The sequence below is a fragment of the Glycine soja genome, chromosome 5 (assembly GCF_004193775.1).
Source record: "Glycine soja cultivar W05 chromosome 5, ASM419377v2, whole genome shotgun sequence".
NCBI classification, from domain to species: domain Eukaryota; kingdom Viridiplantae; phylum Streptophyta; class Magnoliopsida; order Fabales; family Fabaceae; genus Glycine; species Glycine soja.
Window position 1 is genome coordinate 35,921,024 of NC_041006.1, and position 20,309 is coordinate 35,941,332.

General features: G+C 32.0%; 1 protein-coding gene and 1 long non-coding RNA gene across 7 annotated transcripts; one reads left to right on the forward strand and one right to left on the reverse strand.

The window, feature by feature from the left end:
* The first annotated feature begins 626 nt into the window (after positions 1 to 626).
* LOC114412817 lies at positions 627 to 4,929 on the forward strand. 5 transcript variants are annotated; one of them, XR_003666830.1, is made up of 8 exons: positions 627 to 1,269; positions 1,583 to 1,756; positions 2,762 to 2,867; positions 3,238 to 3,346; positions 3,473 to 3,562; positions 3,661 to 3,721; positions 4,536 to 4,615; positions 4,750 to 4,929. It is a non-coding gene; the product is annotated as an uncharacterized LOC114412817 (long non-coding RNA). The 5 variants fall into 5 exon arrangements; XR_003666828.1 differs by having other exon boundaries at positions 627 to 765; positions 1,205 to 1,269; positions 3,473 to 3,721; XR_003666829.1 differs by having other exon boundaries at positions 3,473 to 3,721; positions 4,702 to 4,929.
* Positions 4,930 to 8,609: 3,680 nt separating this feature from the next.
* Positions 8,610 to 13,571, reverse strand: LOC114412818 (U-box domain-containing protein 45-like). Of its 2 annotated transcripts, XM_028376880.1 has the most exons (6): positions 13,250 to 13,571; positions 12,459 to 12,566; positions 11,801 to 11,986; positions 11,529 to 11,636; positions 10,027 to 11,186; positions 8,610 to 9,680 (listed from the first exon to the last, which is right to left on the reverse strand). In XM_028376880.1, the coding sequence occupies exons 2-6, from the start codon at positions 12,510 to 12,512 to the stop codon at positions 8,894 to 8,896; spliced, it is 2,295 nt and encodes a 764-aa protein (XP_028232681.1). In that variant the 5' UTR covers positions 12,513 to 12,566; positions 13,250 to 13,571; the 3' UTR covers positions 8,610 to 8,893. The 2 variants fall into 2 exon arrangements, with proteins under 2 accessions (XP_028232681.1, XP_028232682.1); XM_028376881.1 differs by lacking the exon at positions 13,250 to 13,571 and having other exon boundaries at positions 12,459 to 13,236.
* Positions 13,572 to 20,309: the final 6,738 nt, after the last annotated feature.

Consider the following 20,309-nt stretch of genomic DNA (forward strand, 5'->3'; position numbering starts at 1 on the left):
TATCATCAACTCTTCCACCCTCGTGTAGCCCATGATGCTTTCAACACAGCAAAATCGGATCTACAAGCACCCTTCATTAAAAAACCAACTCATACTAAAAAATATAAAATTTCAATATTATGATAATCTAAAAATACCTCTTATATTTAAACTACCAATAAATTTCCTAATTTCATGCATTACATGATAATTTTTAAAATCACATCATAATAATAATAAAAACAACTAATAATATAAAACCACATGTATAATAATAATTATATAATAATATAATAACTAAAACATATAATATTTATAATGATTAAGACGTTACACATAGTACAAATTGATCTTAATCTTAAAAGTTAAATTATATATTTATTAATTCAATGATAAAATTCTTTAAATAATATTTATTTTTATATAAGAATTAAACATAATTTAAAATTTATTTAATCAATATTTTTTTATTAATTATTTTATTATTTTTAATTATAATTATTTTTAACCAATTTAATATATTATTATATTAATATTTTTTTAAAATAAAAATAACAATATATTATTTTAAAATAATTTAATCTATTTTTTTACTAAAAATATATTTAGATATGTTTATTTAAATAATTATTGGATTAATTTTTGGATGATACACGTCCTGCGCGCCGCCTTCGTCGATCTCGAAGCCACCGTCATCGACGAAGTCCGCTGCTGCTCCCGCCGCCAACTCTTCCATCCCGAACAAGGAAGATGCCGCCAACAACTTCGCCAGAGATCACTACACCGGTTCCTCCCTCGCACATTCTCACTCAATTTCAATTTATCTAACCTATTTTTTCAACCTAATTTTGATTTCCCCCAATTGAATTTATTGAATTTTGTTCGTGATTACTACATACCCAACTGGGTCTAACTCATATGGGAAGGAGAAACTTCAATCCTTGATGCACCTTGTGCATTTGACCGTGTGCCAAATTCAGGCTATTTAGGATCAGTTTAACAGGCTCGTTTCTGGCCCTAGCGATGCAGGACACGACTTAATTATGATGTGTTTTATGTCACCACAACTTGTTCATATATGGTTGTTGAAGTAGTCATAACTTTTGTGTAGAAGTAGAACAACTTGAACTGTGATTCAGTACATATGTGGTTGTTGCTTTTGGATGTTTACTGTGTTTCTTCTAGATGAGTTCATGTGAGTTATGAATTTCGTTCTTGTCTAAAGGCAACTATCTACCGGGAGGAGCATAATGTAGTTGACTTGTACATCATTCTCCTTAGATTTTTAAGGTAAAATATGAAAACTTCATGGATTTTCTTTATGGTGGACTCGTCAGTTTGCAATTAAATTGAGTATGACATTTTCATTTTTTCCTCACTGTGCCAACTATTGGTATTTTTTCTTAAAGTTTGATTTCTGAAACTATACCATATCATCGAGATTATCAAGCTTCACTGCCCAATGAAAGAGCAGCATATAAGCGAGAAACTTCCATGCCACTTTTTATGATAGTTTTGTGTGTGTTTGTTTTATTCTTTTATTTGATTTTTTTATATTTGATATTTGGTCATTTTCTTCTTTTCTATCATTTTTCCGTTATAGAGATCACGAGCTGTGTTGGATGAGCTTGAATCTTTGAAGCCCAAATTTAAACATCGGGTGGAAAAAATGAATGACTAGCATGTAAAAGCTCCATTGCCTGAAGAAAATGGTTTCAATAAAGCTTTGCAAAGTTGAGTGAATTCATTATTGCAATGGCCGACTGTCAATAAACAGGTGAGGACTTGAAGATAATGTTTTAGTATAAATTTCTGGATACTGAAAATTCTCAATCTATGTGCATCTGTGTCGTGGTATCTCAACTAGGTGCTTGGAAATTTCATCTTGTTTGCTTATTGCTTTTTGTTCATCCAAATGTCTGTGAAGAAATTGTGTAAATTGCCCAAAACTTCCAATTTTCCTACTCTAATGTGCTTGAATTCTGGTTCTGACTGTTTACTGGTGTCAACTATTTTTTTCCCCTGACATATTTGCAGCCTGCTGCGGGATTCGGTTCACAGTCTTCATGGAATTATGATAATATGTTATCTTTAGATTCCAGGCCTATTGACAAGCAGTTTCAGAAACTGAGTTTTTCTACCTATTCATATTCTATTCATTTGGACTTTCTAAGATTTACATTAGACCTACTAGTTAGAGCAAATCTTTGTTATGAGTGGCTACTTTTGGGTTTTGGCCATTCTGGGAGATAAGTACGTGACCCGGAAAATTGTGAATTGAGATTGTACTTTATTTTTTCATTTTGCTTCCCTTTTTGTCTGCAATTGATTTTTGTGTGTGTGTGTGTGTGCATTTAGATGTCTAAGTGGATTTCATCTTACAGGCTTAATAGCTGGCATTTCTTGCTGCCTACATGTCCCCCATTTCCCCCAAAAGAATAAACATATAAGAGAGCAAATAATAGTATTTTTGTTTTAACAATTTTTTCTTGTTATAGGCAGGAAAAACTCATTATGTTAAGTGCTTCCATGCCTCACTGGATCTAATTCTATTGATTTATTTATATGTTATGGTTGGTTAAATACTATTTCAGTTATTAATACCATTTTCATTAAGAACACCTTTAGTACGCAAAACACTTATGTTTTTCAGTAGCACTTACATTTCTTATTATCCTTGTTATTTGAGGAGGTTCTTGAACTTACAAGATATATTTCAAAAAAAAAAACATGCTGCTATTTTGAAGGAAGAAATATGATCGTTATTCTTTGGACTATACAGATCTGTTAGTCTACCCCCTCCAAATAAGGAGAGTTTGACCAAACATGCATTTTTAAGACCAAATGGCCTTTGGGGCCAATGGCTTGGACCTAGTGCAGAAATAAAGGTAAAATTGAAGTGTGGCTTTCTTATGTTGTCTAAGCATGGATTATCTATCTTTTTTATATTTGTCGAAATTATAGGGTTTTGGGTATGAGGGGGAAAAGGAGAGAATATATTATTGAATACTCTAAAGATGATGGACTTGATATGGTGTATTACAAAACATGAGTTATAACACTAACCCTTATTTTTACTAATACAAGACTCAGTCCTAGTTAAATGAGGAAATAAATAATGAAATATTAGGAAGTATGGAAATCAATCTTAGTTAGGAGATAATCTAAGATACTCTAAAAATACTCTGAAGATACAATCAAGATACTATGTGATATTTTTCATATATTCTAACAATATTAATATTCGACATTGTGCAGGTTCAATATCGAAGGCCAGGACCAGCTAAATCGTCTCATGATTCTGGACTTGATGCAACTACGTATCAACACCTACATATAGTAAACCTTTTCTAGTTTTCTAATTGAAGTGCGTGACATATATCTTGGATTTTCTAAGTCATTTATTGTCACTTGTTCTTATATGTGTTGGCTCTTTGAGTTCTTAACTTCTTATACTGGTTAAAAGTTATTATAATTTCACTTTATGTTGCAGCCTGTCAAAATGATGGAAGATTTTAGGAGATTAGCTTTGGAAAACACAAGGAAGAACTCGGAGACATGTGGTGTTCTTGCAGGGTCCCTAGTAAGAGATGTTGTAATTTTGTGTGCTTCCAAGTTCTAGAAAATCTCTTGGATGGTGATTTTAACAGTTATTTGTGCTTGCAATTTGGGTGGCTCTAGAAAAAAAGGTATTTCATATCACAACACTTATAACCCAAAGCAAGGATCAACTTCAGACTCGGTAAGATAATGTCATATTTTTCTTTTTTAATTTTACAAGCTATCATACTCTGTCTCAGTGTGTCTATTCCTTTGTTATTCCATGATTAAACAGCTTCATTTTTTACATAATCTTATTCCAACTATATCTTGACTGACAAAATAAAACATTAGTATTGCTTTGAGGTCGTGGTGCATAGCTATGGTGATTGATGAATCTTGTATAATTGGTAATTATTGGTATCCGAGAAGATTTCTTAACATTTTAGTGGAAATGCTGCTTCAATCTCCAATGTTACTGTAAATTAAAATTATGAGCAATTATTTTTATAGCCAACTGCTTCTTTAGTCAATTTTAGTGGAGTTATCCTTGGAAATTTTAATGATTGTGATGTTATAGATTTCTTGGTACTGACTACTCCAAATTAGTCCTTGAGATCTTATGTGTTTGGTGTTTCAGTCCTCGAGATTTTAAAAATCCTTCATTAGTCTGACTTTGCAAAATGTCATTCACTTTAGTCTTCTTTGGTGCAAAACGACAATGGAAAATAATATTGAAAAAGACTAATTTGAATGACTTTTTTGCAAACTTAAGGACCAACGAAGGTTTTTTTTTAAAAAAAATTAGAACTAAAATGCCCCATCTATACAATATTGAGAACTAATTTACAAGCTTACTCATATATTAATAGAATTAGCACATTATGAAGTACTCATTGGATTTAGGAGTTCAAAGGATTGTAATTTCCCATGGTTCATTGATGTTTTTTTCTTCTACTGTCTGATGTTATTTTTTCATTTAGCAATAGTGCATCTAATTGAATTTTAATATCCAGTGTCAAACAAAACATTGAACGAAGAAGAAATATTTGAAGTTCAAGACAGCTTATCACTTTTTCCTTTTGGTTGGATACATGTAAGTGCTCCACTAATCTTGGCTGTTACTTATTCATTCTTTTAATTATATTCACAAGTAAATGTTATTCTACTGGGTGGTGACAGTAAAAAACCTGATATGAAGCATTGGTTTTTCTGCTTTTGTACCTCCAGAATTCGAGACTTATATGGCATTCACGAATCACAAATCACAAATGTTGATTTTTGGGACTACAATCAAATAAAATTTGTATATTCTTGTATTTATATCAAATTACTATTTAAGAAATGTATGTAAATTGTTAACATGTTATTAGTTATATTAAAATCTTCCGCCATTATTTCACATTTGTATTTTGGGATTTGGTAATGTTGAATTTCTTGTTCACATGTTTAAAGCAACAGGGTTGTGCACTAGAAATAAAAAATGTCAGAGTTTTATCTGTAAAACAAAATAGATATTAAAAAAATAAATAAACATCGGTTTCTATAAAATTATTTTTAAATATATCTAGTTTCTAAGATGATTTAAACAAAAAATATAAATAAACATCGGTTTTACCCAAAATCGTCTTAGAATGTCTTAATTTTTTTAATATTATTTAAACAAAAAATATAAAAAACTTCGTACCCCATTGCCCAGAGGCTCTTCGCTATGCGAAGGTATGGGGGAGGGATATTGTACGCAGTCTTACCCTTGCATACGCAAAGAGGCTGTTTCCGGATTCGAACCCATGACCAACAAGTCACCAAGGCACAACTTTACCGCTGCACCAGGGCTCGCCCTCTAAAAAAACTTCGTACCCCATTGCCCAGAGGCTCTTCGCTATGCGAAGGTATGGGGGAGGGATGTTGTACGCAGCCTTACCCTTGCATATGCAAAGAGGCTGTTTCCGGATTCGAACCCATGACCAACAAGTCACCAAGGATTTAAACAAAAAATATAAGATTCTAAAATGATTTTTACAAATTGACACTCAAAGAAGATTAAAAACTATTTAGAAAATGTCAAATAACCATCTTTAACCGTGCTTTTTTAATAGTGAAGATTTCTGTTGAAATTCAACCATATGAAAAAAATAAGAGAGTCAAACATGATGCATGTAAACGAAAAGTTAATATCTCTCTTTTTTTTAAGAACCTCTACTAATTTCATTTAGGATTTTGTTTTAACAAGCACTCTGTAATCATATTTGAATGTTTATCCTTCATCTTCATTAAAACCGGTAAACTTTTAAACTACAGAATTTATCTTTTGCCGATGAGTTTTTAGTGTATTTGTTTTGCCCTTTCATTCCCAACCACAATGCCCATTAAAGATATCTTTGATCCTTGACCAAAAACCACATACCTTTTGGTCAACCCTGATAATTGAGTCCTTCGAAACATTTGGCCATGCTTTAATAAGTGTTGTATCCTCTTTCATTGTAAAACTTTTTTTTAGAATTTATACAATCACTCAAGCTTCTACCTTAATTGATTGTAATATTTTTCAAATTTCAATTTTGAGACTCTTATACAAATTTTACCGTTATTTGAAATTATTAATTGAATTAATTTTCACCATTACTCATCGTTGAAGTCCCACCAAATATGACCGAACTAGTTGTTGTTGTTGGTAATGCAAAATTTAATCCACATTATTGTTACATGATAAATGAATTACCCAGCATATATGGTAGAAATATTTTAACAAAAACCATGCTTGCACACACATTTAAGACTCCAGGTATAGTAAATCTCTATATGAAATCAGCAAAGTAAACAGGGACCGAATTTATCCATCCCTAAATGTGAATATGTGATTGTGACTGAATTTATGGATGAAAATACAGAAAAGAAGTGAAATCCAACTATCATGCCAACAAAATATTTATGGACCGAAAATGCTACATGTGTAAGTTTTTCATGGAATGGTCTTGAAAATGTAGTAGTAATATATCAAACACTCGGCAGGGAAGAAAATCTAGTTGACCTTTGATTGCTATATAGATCCTGAGTTTGACTAATTATGTCAAACTATCAAGTTTTAGACGGTGCTTTCTAATTCCTTGCTACTTTTATCTTCATTCAAACTGTAAAATAATTGATTCGCTGTTTCCCACCTTTTCTTCTGAATCCAGAAGTAGGATGTTGGTAGCGTACAAAACCTGATTAATTTCAACATAATTAAATTTAAACCGTTAATAATATAATTACAACTTATAAATTATACTAATATTTTTTTGAGTGATAAATTATACTAATACGTTTAAATTAATTTTCATAAATCAATAGAATCTAACTTAGTTGGTAATTATAAACCCATCTTCGATTTTCACAGATAAATTAATTATAAACCCATCTTGAATTGGAAATCACTTTTTCCCTTCCTGAAAAAATAGTAAGCAGCTAGACGTAATAATTTTGAGTAAACAAATAAAGCAGTGAATATGTAAAAAAAAAAACAAAAACTATAGTTTATGTGCTTTCTTTATTCTTTTTATCTCCAATAATGAAAAAAAAAATCAAATTACTCTTCCGGTTCACAAAACTCCAATTGGTGCCTCGTCAAAATAAAAATGAAAAAAAAAATCAAGTTACATAAAGACCCGTATGTGAGTTGAATCTTGAGAGAGAAACAGAAAAAATAAACAGAAGTGTAAGTATAATAGATGATATAATTTGATAGGAAAAGAGAAATAGAGAAAAAATAAAATTATCAAATAGGTATATATTATATGTTTAAATATGTTTGTATTCCCTTAAATATAAAGGTATTCTTGTTCTAGTCCTTCAAATTGAAAGTCCTTTTTTATTCTCTCAAGTTTGAGAAATCTTTTAGTCCCTCACTGCAAAAGTCATTAAATTGACCAAAGAAGGAATATGAAATTTGTTATTTATGATGACTTTTGAATTTAATTTTTAATGTAAATCTTAAAGCACAATTTTTTACCCCCACAATTTGTGGGAGAAAAAATTGCATGAATCAAATCCATCTTCTTTATCCATTTTCTTCTTACCATCCATTAAATTAAAACACAGTCACCTATTATATTTTGGTACAGTGCAATTAAAACATTTTTTTGCTTAGTAAACTAAAACATCAAATTAAATCAAAAGCATCACGAAATGACTTCCAGCATATCAACAGGAGGCAAGTCCTAAGATCTACTATGAATTTTGTACAAAAGGCACGACCTCCTCCATTCAATTCTCTACTTAACATTGAAACAACAAATAGAGAAGCAAGCATCGAAATTGAAAGATATATATATAAAAAAAAAAAAAACAAGTAAGAACAAACATAATGGGTCTGTTTTGTTCTTACAGTGCTCCGAGGAGTGGAGGTGGGGGAGGCAACAGGGTGGTGGTGCTGGGATGAAGTATCCTGGGCTTCTGACGAGGAAGAAATTGGGAGTAAATAATTTTTTATTATTATTATTTATTTTGTTGTTAGCTCTATGTATAATTCATTTTTTAAATCTGGTGGTTTAGAAGTCATATTTTTAAATTTATATTTCAGAATCAAATATGTTTGAGATTAAAAAAATATTTCTCAAATTTAAAGGACTAAAATAATAATTTTTTATTTAAGAAACTAAAAATAACATAATTTTAGACTAAAAACATATTTAAGTCTATATTATAATGATTTTATATATAATTACTCAAATGAAAAAGTGTCATACAACCGAAAGAGTGCGTACATAATAGAGTGATTTTCTTATCAAATGAAAGAAAAAGTAATTTTTTTAGTTTAAGTCATTATGAACCGTTATCAACCGCAGCCGCCATGCCCTAATGGTCTTATATTTTGACCTAAAAATCGATTAATTTGTAATGGTCATAGAACAATGTCTAAATCGAGAGAATTGCGGTAAAGCAACCAAGAAACACGGACCAAAGAAGACGCATGACTGTTTAAAGCTGAAACTAATGGCTACAGCGACATACGCTAGCTTCTAACAGAACTTGCACTCTTTACTAACTACTATTGTGTAACCTTTATAGTTTGTTCACCAAGAAACACCTTAAGATATTACTATTCACAGTTAACTTCAAAATTGTAAGTCTAAGAATTGAAGCCCCAGTGAAATATAAACACCCTCGAACATAAAAAAGAAAAAAAAAAAAACAACAACACATGGAAAATTGACATTACAAAGAGGAAAGCGAAAGAAGAAAACAAAATCCATAAATTACAAAGGCCTGTACATCTCTTCTTCGCTTTGAACCAAAAATAAGCAGCACCCCACGGGAAGAGGAAGGATAGGAGGATAAAAACAGGGCCACAAAAGTAAACATGCTAACACAGATTTACAACAACCAATGGAACTTAACACTGGTATACAGAATAGCTCTTGTTTTTCCAGAAAAAGCTAAAAGCTCTCCCAGACTTTCTTCTTGAAATGGACTTGCATAGCGGTTTCATTTCAGCAGGCGGCATAGACAAATCACTAGCTTCAGGTGAGCACTGATGTGTCTTAACTGGTGAAGGGTCTCGTCGCTGCTCTCGGAACAACATCAAGAGTTTCTGAGCTTTTTCTTGACCTCTTGGAGTTCCATTCACTGATATTGAAACCAATGCTGGTATAACCCCTTCCTGCAGGACCATCTCACTGCATTCCTCACTTCTATTGCACAAAATTAGGAGACAAGAGACAGCTTGCTCCTGTTCTATGAGCTCACCGGTGTCCAATATCGAAGCCAATGCACCAATGAGTCCAGGAGTAGATACAATTTCCTCCCTTCCAACTTGAGAAGTAGCTAAATTTATCAAAACAGCTACGCATTTTTCTGTCCAAATGCAATCCCCCTCGCCTACAAGAAGGGATTGTAAGCCACTAATGACGCCAGATGAAAGGAGGTATGGAATATTTGAGGGCACAGTAGAAAGATTATAGAGAGCATGGAGAGAATCTTGCTTGCATTGAACATCAGAGTCCGATTGAAGAAGCTGGATTAGGAACTGGACAGCCTGACTCATGCCAATCATAGGCTTGGCTTCTTCAAGGCAAGAGAGACTCAAATAAAGAGCAGTTGTACAACCATAAGAACTAGTTTTAGGAATCATTTCCTCCAACAATGATAATACTCCAGCCGATAACATAATTTCCTTATTTCTGTTGAAAAGTAAAGATCAACTTCAAGTTAATAGTTTGCAGAGGTTAAAAAAAACAAAAGTTATGAGAATTTAAAAGGAGCTAATGAAACATTAACTCTACCATATTGGTAAATTTAAGCCAGATTTATTATTGGAACATATTAACTGAACGAACAAAATTCAATGTGGGCAGTGATCAATTTTTTACATCCACTAGCACTATGCAAATCTCAATGATCAGTTTTGATAATCAATGGCTTTGGCTAAAACACAAGGTTGTGATTCTCAAATAGCAAGAATTATTTTGATTTTGTAATCATAAAGCAGTTTTACTTAATGATTAAAACTAGAAACATAAAGCAGACCTGTTATTATTCACAGCCAGGTTGAAGAGAGCCATTGCTCCACTTTCCAGAGCCATCAAACTACCTTCACGCACAGCTGATTGCAAAAACTGCAAAAGTGCTTCAACAAACCCATTTGCCCCCATAAAAATCCTGGCTTCCTCGTCATCCCTCAGCAGCAGCCTTAACTGTTCTACTACTTCACATTGCTTCCTCCAATTGTTCACCTCAGTCAAGACTTTCAGAAAGCTAAAATACTGCTCAGTGTCTTCCTCTTGTGCAGAAACACTTTCAGTTCCATTTTCCACAGATTCCTCTGAGATACCACTCTCTTCCAAAGGAACCACATGGACACCCTTCAACTTGCAAGAGCTGACACTATTTACAGATTTTGAATTTGTAGATTCAGACTCTGATAATACCAATCCCCAGTAGTTAAGATCAAGAGATTCAGGAGGGCCTTCAGGAATAGGAACTCCATTTTGTTCACACCAACTAGAAACAAGGCCCTTAACACAATAATTAGGAGTCAAACAAAGATGTGAAAGTTTCTGCTGGGTCTTTGGGCAGTTGTTGTGCCCATCACTGAACCATTTCTCTATACAAACCCTTTCATAAGTCTGCCCAGAAGCAATGATAACAGGATCATACATGAGTTGCAGAGATATTGGACACCTTAACTCTTCAGGTGGAAGAGGCATCTGCCCAGATGTCCTACTAATATTTGGTTTGAAATTAAAGCAACTGAATTTTGAAAGTTGTCTGTCAAAGGCTTGACAATGACTACCAGGAACACTATCCTCGATAGATCCTTGAACGGGAGAACAAGGTGCAGAACCCTGAGAATCATTGTCATCTGAGAACTCGTTTCTAAATAACTTGGAGTATTTCCTCATAAGATGTAAAAGATATGCAATAATTAATTCCTTCCGCTTGTCTTCCTCAGATTGAGCCCTTTCTATGAGTTTCTTGAGAGCTCTTCTTTCAGCAAGAGCTGCTCTTGAAGATGTAATTCCAAGTCTAGTAGCAGCCTGGTGAAAAGATTCAAGCTCATTGCTGTCATTAGAGTCATTAAACTTTCTTCCCTGTTGGAGCAATGCAATTAAATCATCACCAACTTGCTTCTCTGATGGGTCAAGTGCAAATTCTATTGTTGCAAATTCATTCACAATCTCCTGAACCTAAAGAGGTAATCAATCAAACCTCAGACTGGGTTCAACATTGACAATAATAACAAGAAGGAGCGAAATTTGTGCATTTGAATATACAAAGGCCAGTGTTACAGAAAACCAAACCCAGAGTAATGTAATCAAGGTGCATTCAATTATTTTGGAATAACAAAATAAAACATCTAAAATAGGGCCCCTCTAATTCATATGATCACAACAACAATCGGCAAGAATGAGAAAGACCCTCCACATAATATTATAATAATAGGATCATGAACCTAAAACTCACCACCGCCACCCACAAGGAGAAAAAAAAAAGTATACAGCATCAGCCATGCTGCTGAGTAATATTACCTGACACCCAATAGATTGTGGAACAATATCTTCCACCCGTCTAAGACTATCTTCAAGAGCACATTTAGCCTTCTCAAATTTTAGGAGGACAGAATCTCCAGTTATAGCCTGCATCATAATTAATGCCATATGTAAGATATTTTACAAAAATGTATTTCAGGTCAAATAATTTTACCCATCAACAAGAGATAACTGCTTCATGGGATAAGGTAAAATAAAAACTGTACTCAGAAACATAATCAGCAAATAAAACTATAGAAGAAAAATCATACCAAGTAAAGTTTACTACACTCCGAGCAGTGCTGAAGAACATTCTTTACTTTCTCCAAGGCTACATGCAATGAACATAATGCCTGAATACCAGTTTTACTCCTAGGCCTAGCAGCTTCTAAAGAAGGAAATACAGACAATACTTTGCAATATATTATAGAAAGAGTCTTGCACATCTGTCCATGTAACTGCATAAGAAACCAGATAGATATTAGTCAGACTACATTACAGACAATAAAAATAAATTGTAACTGAATTGGATACAAACTGCAAAAAACCAGAGCAAGAAAAACAGAACTCAAACAGGCCCTTACTGTTTTTCTTTTTCATTAGGCCAGCAATGAAAAACATTTGCTTAAATAGCTGATACGATGACAATGTAAAAAGATTGTTCATGCACCTTAAAAGGTAGACAGATTCAACTGTTTTTCTTAGCTGAATGCATACAATAACTAGGAAAATAATAATAAAGAAACGGGTTTCCATTTCCTACATAATTAAATGAAGAACATAAAGAAATTAATACAAAACAGATTTGAATCTTCAATTAAACCTTGGCATGAGGACTGTGCACGCTGTAAAAGCAATTGCCAATTTACCATACAAAAAGCATTAGAATTCCCAAAACAGCATACAAAATAATCAAAGACATGATCATACCTTGGCATCACTTGCAGCAAACAGATTTTCCTCAACCTCAGCAACATCCATCATTCACAGTCACGGTCTTCGTTAACTTAGGTACCAAATAATCTTCAACTATTCTAGCTGCAGAACCAAAAAGGGAAAGGAAGGAAAGAAAGTAAGTTAACAAAAAAAAACAACAATAAAAAATCAGCTCAGAATCGAAATTCAAAACACCATCCCTTTCTCTAATTTTTCCTTACATCCAGGCTTATTATGAAGTAAGCAGAGAGTAAATCACTAAAGGCCAAACACACGAACCAAATTTCAGTAAACTTCGAAAGAATCAGGAAGCAGAAAACAACAAACTCAACCTTGTTTTACTTGCTGAGCATAAATTATTAAATTATAAAATATCATGATATCTCAGGCATGGTTATTCCATTTAGGCAGAGAAAAAAATACAAACAAACAACGGCTACCAAGCTAGCAAATCAAGAGGAAAAAAAAAGCCAAGCAGGCATTAGATTTGCCATGCCCTCAATTTTTTTCCCAAAATAGCAAACAACCTTTTTTTTCTTTCTTCTTTCGCAACACTTTTCTACCGAACTGAATAATAGGCCAAAAGAAGAAAAAAAAAGGACAGATTGTACACGTCGCTAAATTTTCAAAACACACTTGGAAACAACACAAACATCACAATCCATCGGAAGCAGAACACTGATTTTAAAAGATACAGCAGTTTCATCAATCCAGAACTTTCACCAAAACAAATTAAAGTAAAATCTGCAGGATTAGGATTAGGGTTTAGAAGCAAAACGACATACCGAGCTGAAAAATAATAGTAATAAGTAAAAATCACAGCCAAGGAGGAGGCTTCATAAATAAAATAAAATAAAAAGATAGAACGAATGAAGAAGAAGAAGAAGAAGAAAAACAGTTGGAGAATAGCGGAATTAGGGTATTGGTGTTAGAATCGGAGGGTGAGTGTGGCTAGAGCAGTGAGAAGTTAGAGGGAGAAAGAGAGAAGAAGAAGAAGATATGGTTATTGGAGAGTGGAATTTGTTGTTAGTTAAGTGGGAATTAAAACTGAAGTGTCTATTTTTGTTTTTTATTTTATTTTTTGAGTGGATGATTTTATTTTTTTTAGTCTTGTGGATCATACACTAAAGGTGTTTCAGAGATTAATTTACTTCATAAGGTATGACTCATCCTGGTCCAAAAAATTTAACACATAAAAATTAAATATGAATTTCTTTGTTGGATATATAAAGGCGCAGAATAGTCTTACGTTATTGCGTTATCCGTTTGAGTTTTTTGTTTGGGGATGACCAATTATTAATTTATTATTGTTAATGCTAATTAATTTGTTTTGAGATTAGTAATGGGTTTTGTTTGTTAGAATTTGCGCCGCTTTTATCTCCCCCGGTTCAATTCCGGCCCACAGTTGCCGACCGACCTCTTCGTTTTGTCTTTGTCCCTAGCGGAATTGTCATGATTTTTCCGCAATTACAGTTTTGTCCCTCTCTGTTCTTTTCTCTAATTTGGAAGAATTCAATGGATCATTTTTACTACCCATGTTCAAATTCAAATTCAAATATAGTTTTGCCATGATTACTTCTAACATCTAGTTTTGTAAGAATGCTTTGATTATTAATGGCTTACAAGATTCTTTTTAGTGGAGTAGTATTATTTTTCTGTTTAGATATTTATTAAACATGCAATGACTAAGTTTTATTATATAAATATTTATTTATGTATAAATTGTTTTTATAATAAATGAAAAAAATAAGATTAAATTGCTTTCATATAAAATTAATCCCTTTTCATAAATTATCGTGAAGACATTATTAAAATAAGATTAAAACAACTTATGGGTAGATTATAAATTATTTTCATAAATTCTCTCGAACACTTACACAAATATTTACTATTTCATAAGATGAAATAAATGATAGATAAACACTTCTAAACACAAGGAATCTTTATCAAAACTTAGTTCATCTTAAAATATAAATAGTATAATGTGAGAAGGTAATAATATATCAGTTCTTATTTTAATATAAACTTTCATAAATTTAACCCACTTATATATTAAAGATAAATGCGTTATTACTTTAATACAAATTCATTAAAAGAAGTCTTTTGAAGAATTACATTTTTATTGGATTATGAAGAAAACTTTTGATTTAGTCCTCTAAATTTACAAACGTCATCACATTAATTCTTTAAAAAATTTAGTTACCTAATTCATCTCTCAATTTTTTTAAAAATTTTGTCACCAAATCAATGTCTCAAAATTTTAGGTAGCGTCTACCTACACAGATTATAAGAAGTTCAAAGTTATTGTTTTTAATGTTAAAAACTTGAATTCACCAAAAAAATGTTAAAAACTTGAAACGATAGAAAAGGAGTAGACACATTTGAAGGGGTAAATAGTTTGTTTGTTTTTTCTTTTATAACAAGGGGTAGTAAAAAGACTTTAAAAGGTATTTATGGGTAGGACGAACAAATTGTTGTCATAAAGATACATTTGATTATTCGAAAGAAATTTTGTTGACCAAAATTATTAAGAGCATGTTTAATTGTCTCAAACATGGTGCAATCCTGAATCCTGAATAAAAAAGACATGGTGCTATCATGTTTGGTTTCAAATGGTATTTTGACTTCTTGAACGAAGATCATTTTGTTGCATTTGCATTAAAAAATTACATTTGTGTATGTATAGACAAAATATTCTTATAATCTAGTATTAAGTTATTACATTAATATTTCTAAATTTTATATTTTTAAAAAAAATTAAATTAGAACAAAATTTGTGTCATATATAACTATATATGAAAGATATGATGTATATATTTTTTTATCCCATCTTACCTTGAGAACTATTCCACACTCCACTTAGCGTAAACTACCTTGTACTATTTAACTTTTATTATTTTTACTTTTCAAAAATATAGGTACACAAAGTATCTCTTTTCCCTGAGTTCTTATATAATAAGAGTATATATATATATATATATATATATATATATATATATATATATATATTCTTTTTTTTCTTTTGGTAACAACAATAAGTAAGCCCTTTGATTTTTCAATGAAATTTTAAGGTATTTTTATAAGTGTTGTCCCTTTGAACTAACTATAGAAATTAATCATTAATTAGAGATTTAGTTATATTTAAAGTTTATCATTCCTTTCCAAAAATATATTTTGTGGAAGTTAAACTTAAATACTCTCTTATATTGTCAACTCAACTATATTTATTAGGTACATATTTGGGTTATATTATATGTAAGAGGACAAAATAATTTGTAAAATATATACTACTAATTTTATCTGAATTACTCTGTAGATAAATAATAATAAATAAGAATCACTTTGGTTTATTTCTTAATCACTTATATCTTCCTCATTTTCTTAGATTATTTTTGTAATTTTTTTCTTTTTCTAATATTTTTGTGATTTGTTTTCCTCATTTACTTTATATATGTATTTTATGATATTAACTCAATGATAAAATGAAAATAATAATAATAATAATAATAATAATAATAACACTAAATATTTTTTTAATAATGTAAACATATTTACATCATCGTGTATAAAATTAAGGAGATCTAATTTAATTTGTTGTGTAAAATACATAAATTATTGTTCAATTCTTACTCATAATAAAAAATAACCATCATGTAAAAATGTTTGATAGCAACAATTATGGCATTAATTCTAAACCTCTGAACATTTTTTTATCAGAACCAATGGACATAAATAAAAAAAGAAAAACCATAAATTCACGTTATACATAAATAACAAATATATTTTATATGTTTAAGCATTTCAATAGCAATTTGAATTAAGATGTTCATGTTGTGAACGATATGATTACCTAAAGCTTTACGACCAAGATTTCCTCCGGTGCTTAAAAAATGATCTCCTGTACCCAAATAATCACGTTCATGACTTGTTATGCTATATTATAGATTAACAATCACAATCTAACGTCACTAGATTCCAAATAAATATCGACTCTTCCTCTAATTCACCTATCACAAGTATCAAACAAGCAAATCTTTTTCTCGTGGCTGAAAAATCTAAATATATATGAAAACCAACCCTTATCCGTGAGAGAGATTCATCACCAACCTTTAGAAGGCATAAACTTAGATATGTGTTTATGTACTTGTTGGCCGACTGATTTCCTTTCAAAGAAGTCACTTTGTTGACTTAGACGTTAGAACTTATATAATATGGAAATTGTTTTCATTAAATTATTTTAGTAGAGAAAATTCTATGTAGGAAATTAGATTCGATTTATTTAATTACAAGTAATAAATAATTAGTTTTAAAAATAAAGCTGACTCAAAATCGTACCGTGTAAAATAAAATATTTTACGGTTCATGTTATTATACATTTAATTAGCAACCTTTTTCCCAACAAAATGCATTAATAATTCACTTGTTCAATATATGAACAAGAAAAAACATTTTTATTTTATTTTAAGGCTTAAATATGTTAGAGATCTTTGAAATATATTTGAATTTCGCAACTGATTCCTAAAAATCTTTGACTTCTCGTTGGATTCCTAAAATTTCAAAAGTTTTATGGAAGATCTTTATTGTTAGTTTTCGTCTAAAACACGATGACATGTCCATTAGTTGGACACGTCAGCAATACACGTATGAAGTCACATCAAACGTTCAAACATGTGAACTACATCATCAATGTCAAAACGCGTGAACTACATTGTCTTCTCCTCCTCCACCACGTCATTGGCTTCCTCACCTCCCCCTCCTTCCATAACTCTATTGGCATTGTCCTCCCTTCCTCCCTGCCCACCTCCTCCCCCCTCCTCAGTTGGTTCTCTGCCCGTTGCCGCTCCCCCTTTGCCTCTCCATTTTTTTTTTTACTTTTTTCATTTTCCCTTTGTCCTCTTCTTTTCATCTTCTCCATTGTCAATGACATCAGCATCGTTCATGGTCAGGTGTGGCATCCCACAAGGTTTTTCCTCTTCACGACAACAAAGGCGAACGCATCGACATAGATCATCTCCTTTTATCTCTTGCTCTGTGTCTCGTATTCCTGTCAATGGAAAAGATTGAACATCATGACGACATATGCACCAACATCAATTCTTCCTGCGTGTAAGATGTTACAAGACATTGGAGTTTTCTAAAAAAGGGGTTTTTGCCTAAGGGTTTGGCTTTTGCGAAACAACCAAATCGACAATAGGGAGGTAGAGTAAGAGAACCATGGCATCCAAACAACCAAATCAAGTGAGCAAAACCTCATTTCGTCGTCACCATGCGTAATTCGAAGTTGCTGCCCCCAACCGGAGCACTTGCTAGATAATGATATGGCAAACCGCAAATGTGAAAAGGCAATGGCTCTCTTCATACCTCTAGTTAAAAAAATGTTATTTTCACCCAAACAAATATTTTAAAGATCTAAGAACACACTGACGATGAAGTTGTAGGAGTTGGTCTTGGTGAGGTGAAGGGGACAACAATAAAGAGAGAAAGAAAAAAAATGGATGGGTGGAGGGGGGAGCAACAATGGGCGGAGAACCAACTGAGGAAGGGGGAGGAGGTGGGGAGGGAGGAGGGGAGGACGATGCTGATGGAGTTCACGCATTTGGATGTTTGACATGGTTTCATACGTAATCGCTAATGTGTCCAAAATAGACATGTCATCATGTTTTGGATGGAGACCAATAATAGGAGTCTCCTACAAAATTTTTGTAGTTTTAGGAACCTAACGAGAAACAAATTTTTTTTTTAGGAATCAATCACAAAATTCATATATATTTTAGGAATTTTCAAGATACTTTAAGCCTTATTTTAATTATATTAAATATAATGGTGATTGATCTATTGATGGTTCTCAATACAAAACGAGTCATAAATTTAAAGGTAGTGTGTTGATTGATCACAACAATTATGCATAAAAGTTAGATATTGTTCATTCTGAGCTATTATTATAAGCTCACTTCAGTTCATGTAATCAAACGAGAAAAAATAAAACAAAATTATTGACTCCAAAACCATAAGACCGAATATATGATCTCGTGACAAGCAACCCAACATCTTAATTCACTGGAGAACCTTCCTAATAATATACAAGAGTTAACCTAAGTTTTTAATAATAAACACTTGTAATATTAAGATTTTAGACAAAGGTAATCCACACATCATAATGCAAAAAGTACCAACTCAAAAGCTTGTGCTCGTTGCTAACATAAAAGGCAAAAGTTACACACATTCTCTAATTCATTTACCTTAGCAATCCTGTAAATGCCGACTTGAATGTCGATTGGAGTCTTTAATTAGCTAGGAGAGTTCATACGAAACCTTGACTTGTAAAATTCCACTAGAGATTCCAATCTTTTCATCAAATATTCTATTTTCTTGAGTTAGTGTTGAATAGGTTTTTTAGATGTCGTATGAGAATATATATAAAAAAATTTATCATTAAAGAAATGGATATATGAAAGTGTGAGAATATTGTTGAGCAGTATTTTAAAGGGGTGTTGTAGAAGTAAGTTTTTTCATTATAATGATAATAATATAAAACACTGTTGATGTATGTTAATTTTCGGTACTGGTGGATAAATCTAGTAGTGCGAATCCTACTTTGAGCATAGACAAATAATATATCTAAGAGAGCAAATCTAATCAACTGTTTTTCCCATTAATGTATAACGTTTATATATATATATATATATATATATATATATATATATATATATATATATATAATTAAAAAAAATCAAGGGAAGGGACCGGGGGCACGCCTGTCCCCCTTAGCATCTGCCCCTCTCCATAAGACTGCTTTTATGCTTCCTCCACAGCTCACCTTAGTAATACATCATCCCTTTTCTTTAAGAAAAGAAAAGAAAGAAACATAGTTGTATCAACGATCAAGAATAATTTGGTAGAATTTGAATAAATTCATATTGCTTTCTACTTTAATTAACCAATTTGATTGTATGATTTCGTAATGATTGGTGTAAATTAAGCTTAAACTGTTTAAAAGGATTAAGCAATATCAAGTTAATTATCATTTAACGAGTATTTAGAAACTGTGTGGACTTCGTGTGAGGAATATTATGGCTATCATTACTAAAAAGCAGGTAAACATTCCCCTTATTGGATGAAAAACATAAATTAATTAAGAACTTCTAAAACTCAGTCGTTATTATTATCTTCATTGACCAAGATCAATAAAATAAAAAATAGAAATAAAACAGCATGACCTACTTTGTAGAATGGAGTTAATGATGGATCATGGATGGCACGTGATTGTCTCCTACAAGAGAGGTAATAGAGGCCACGTTCTTTGCATGAAAGCTACAACACCACTAGGAAGTAAAGAATCCAGCTAATTCAAGTGCATGGCCCCTGAAATCCACAATGTTTATTTGTTTGGTTATTACATTCCCTCATACTCATAGTCTATGATGAATGTTTAGAATCTGGACTATGAGCATGTTCAGGAATTCTCGGAGTCCCCACAAGTAAGTAAGCACAACCAGTCTCGTGGGTCCAATCATCAACCCCAATTTTTTTGCCCACACGAGTTTTGGTCAGAACCCAACCTACCTGACCCCATGATCTTCAATACCTTCTAGTTTTATCTTCTTGTTAATTAATACTTCAAAGGAACTTAGATTACTACTATGGAAACGTGGGGATCTTTCTACCGACAAAATCGGAATGTGGGGTCATGATCAACTGAATCACACTAAAATTATGGCCCGGCCCTATGGGATTTTTTTTAAAAAAAATTAAAACAAGTTAGGACGTGTCAACTGCCAATAAGTTGGTTATAATACTTGGTATAACATGTAGTGGTTTTTTTTTTTTTTCTTTTTAGGAAGAATC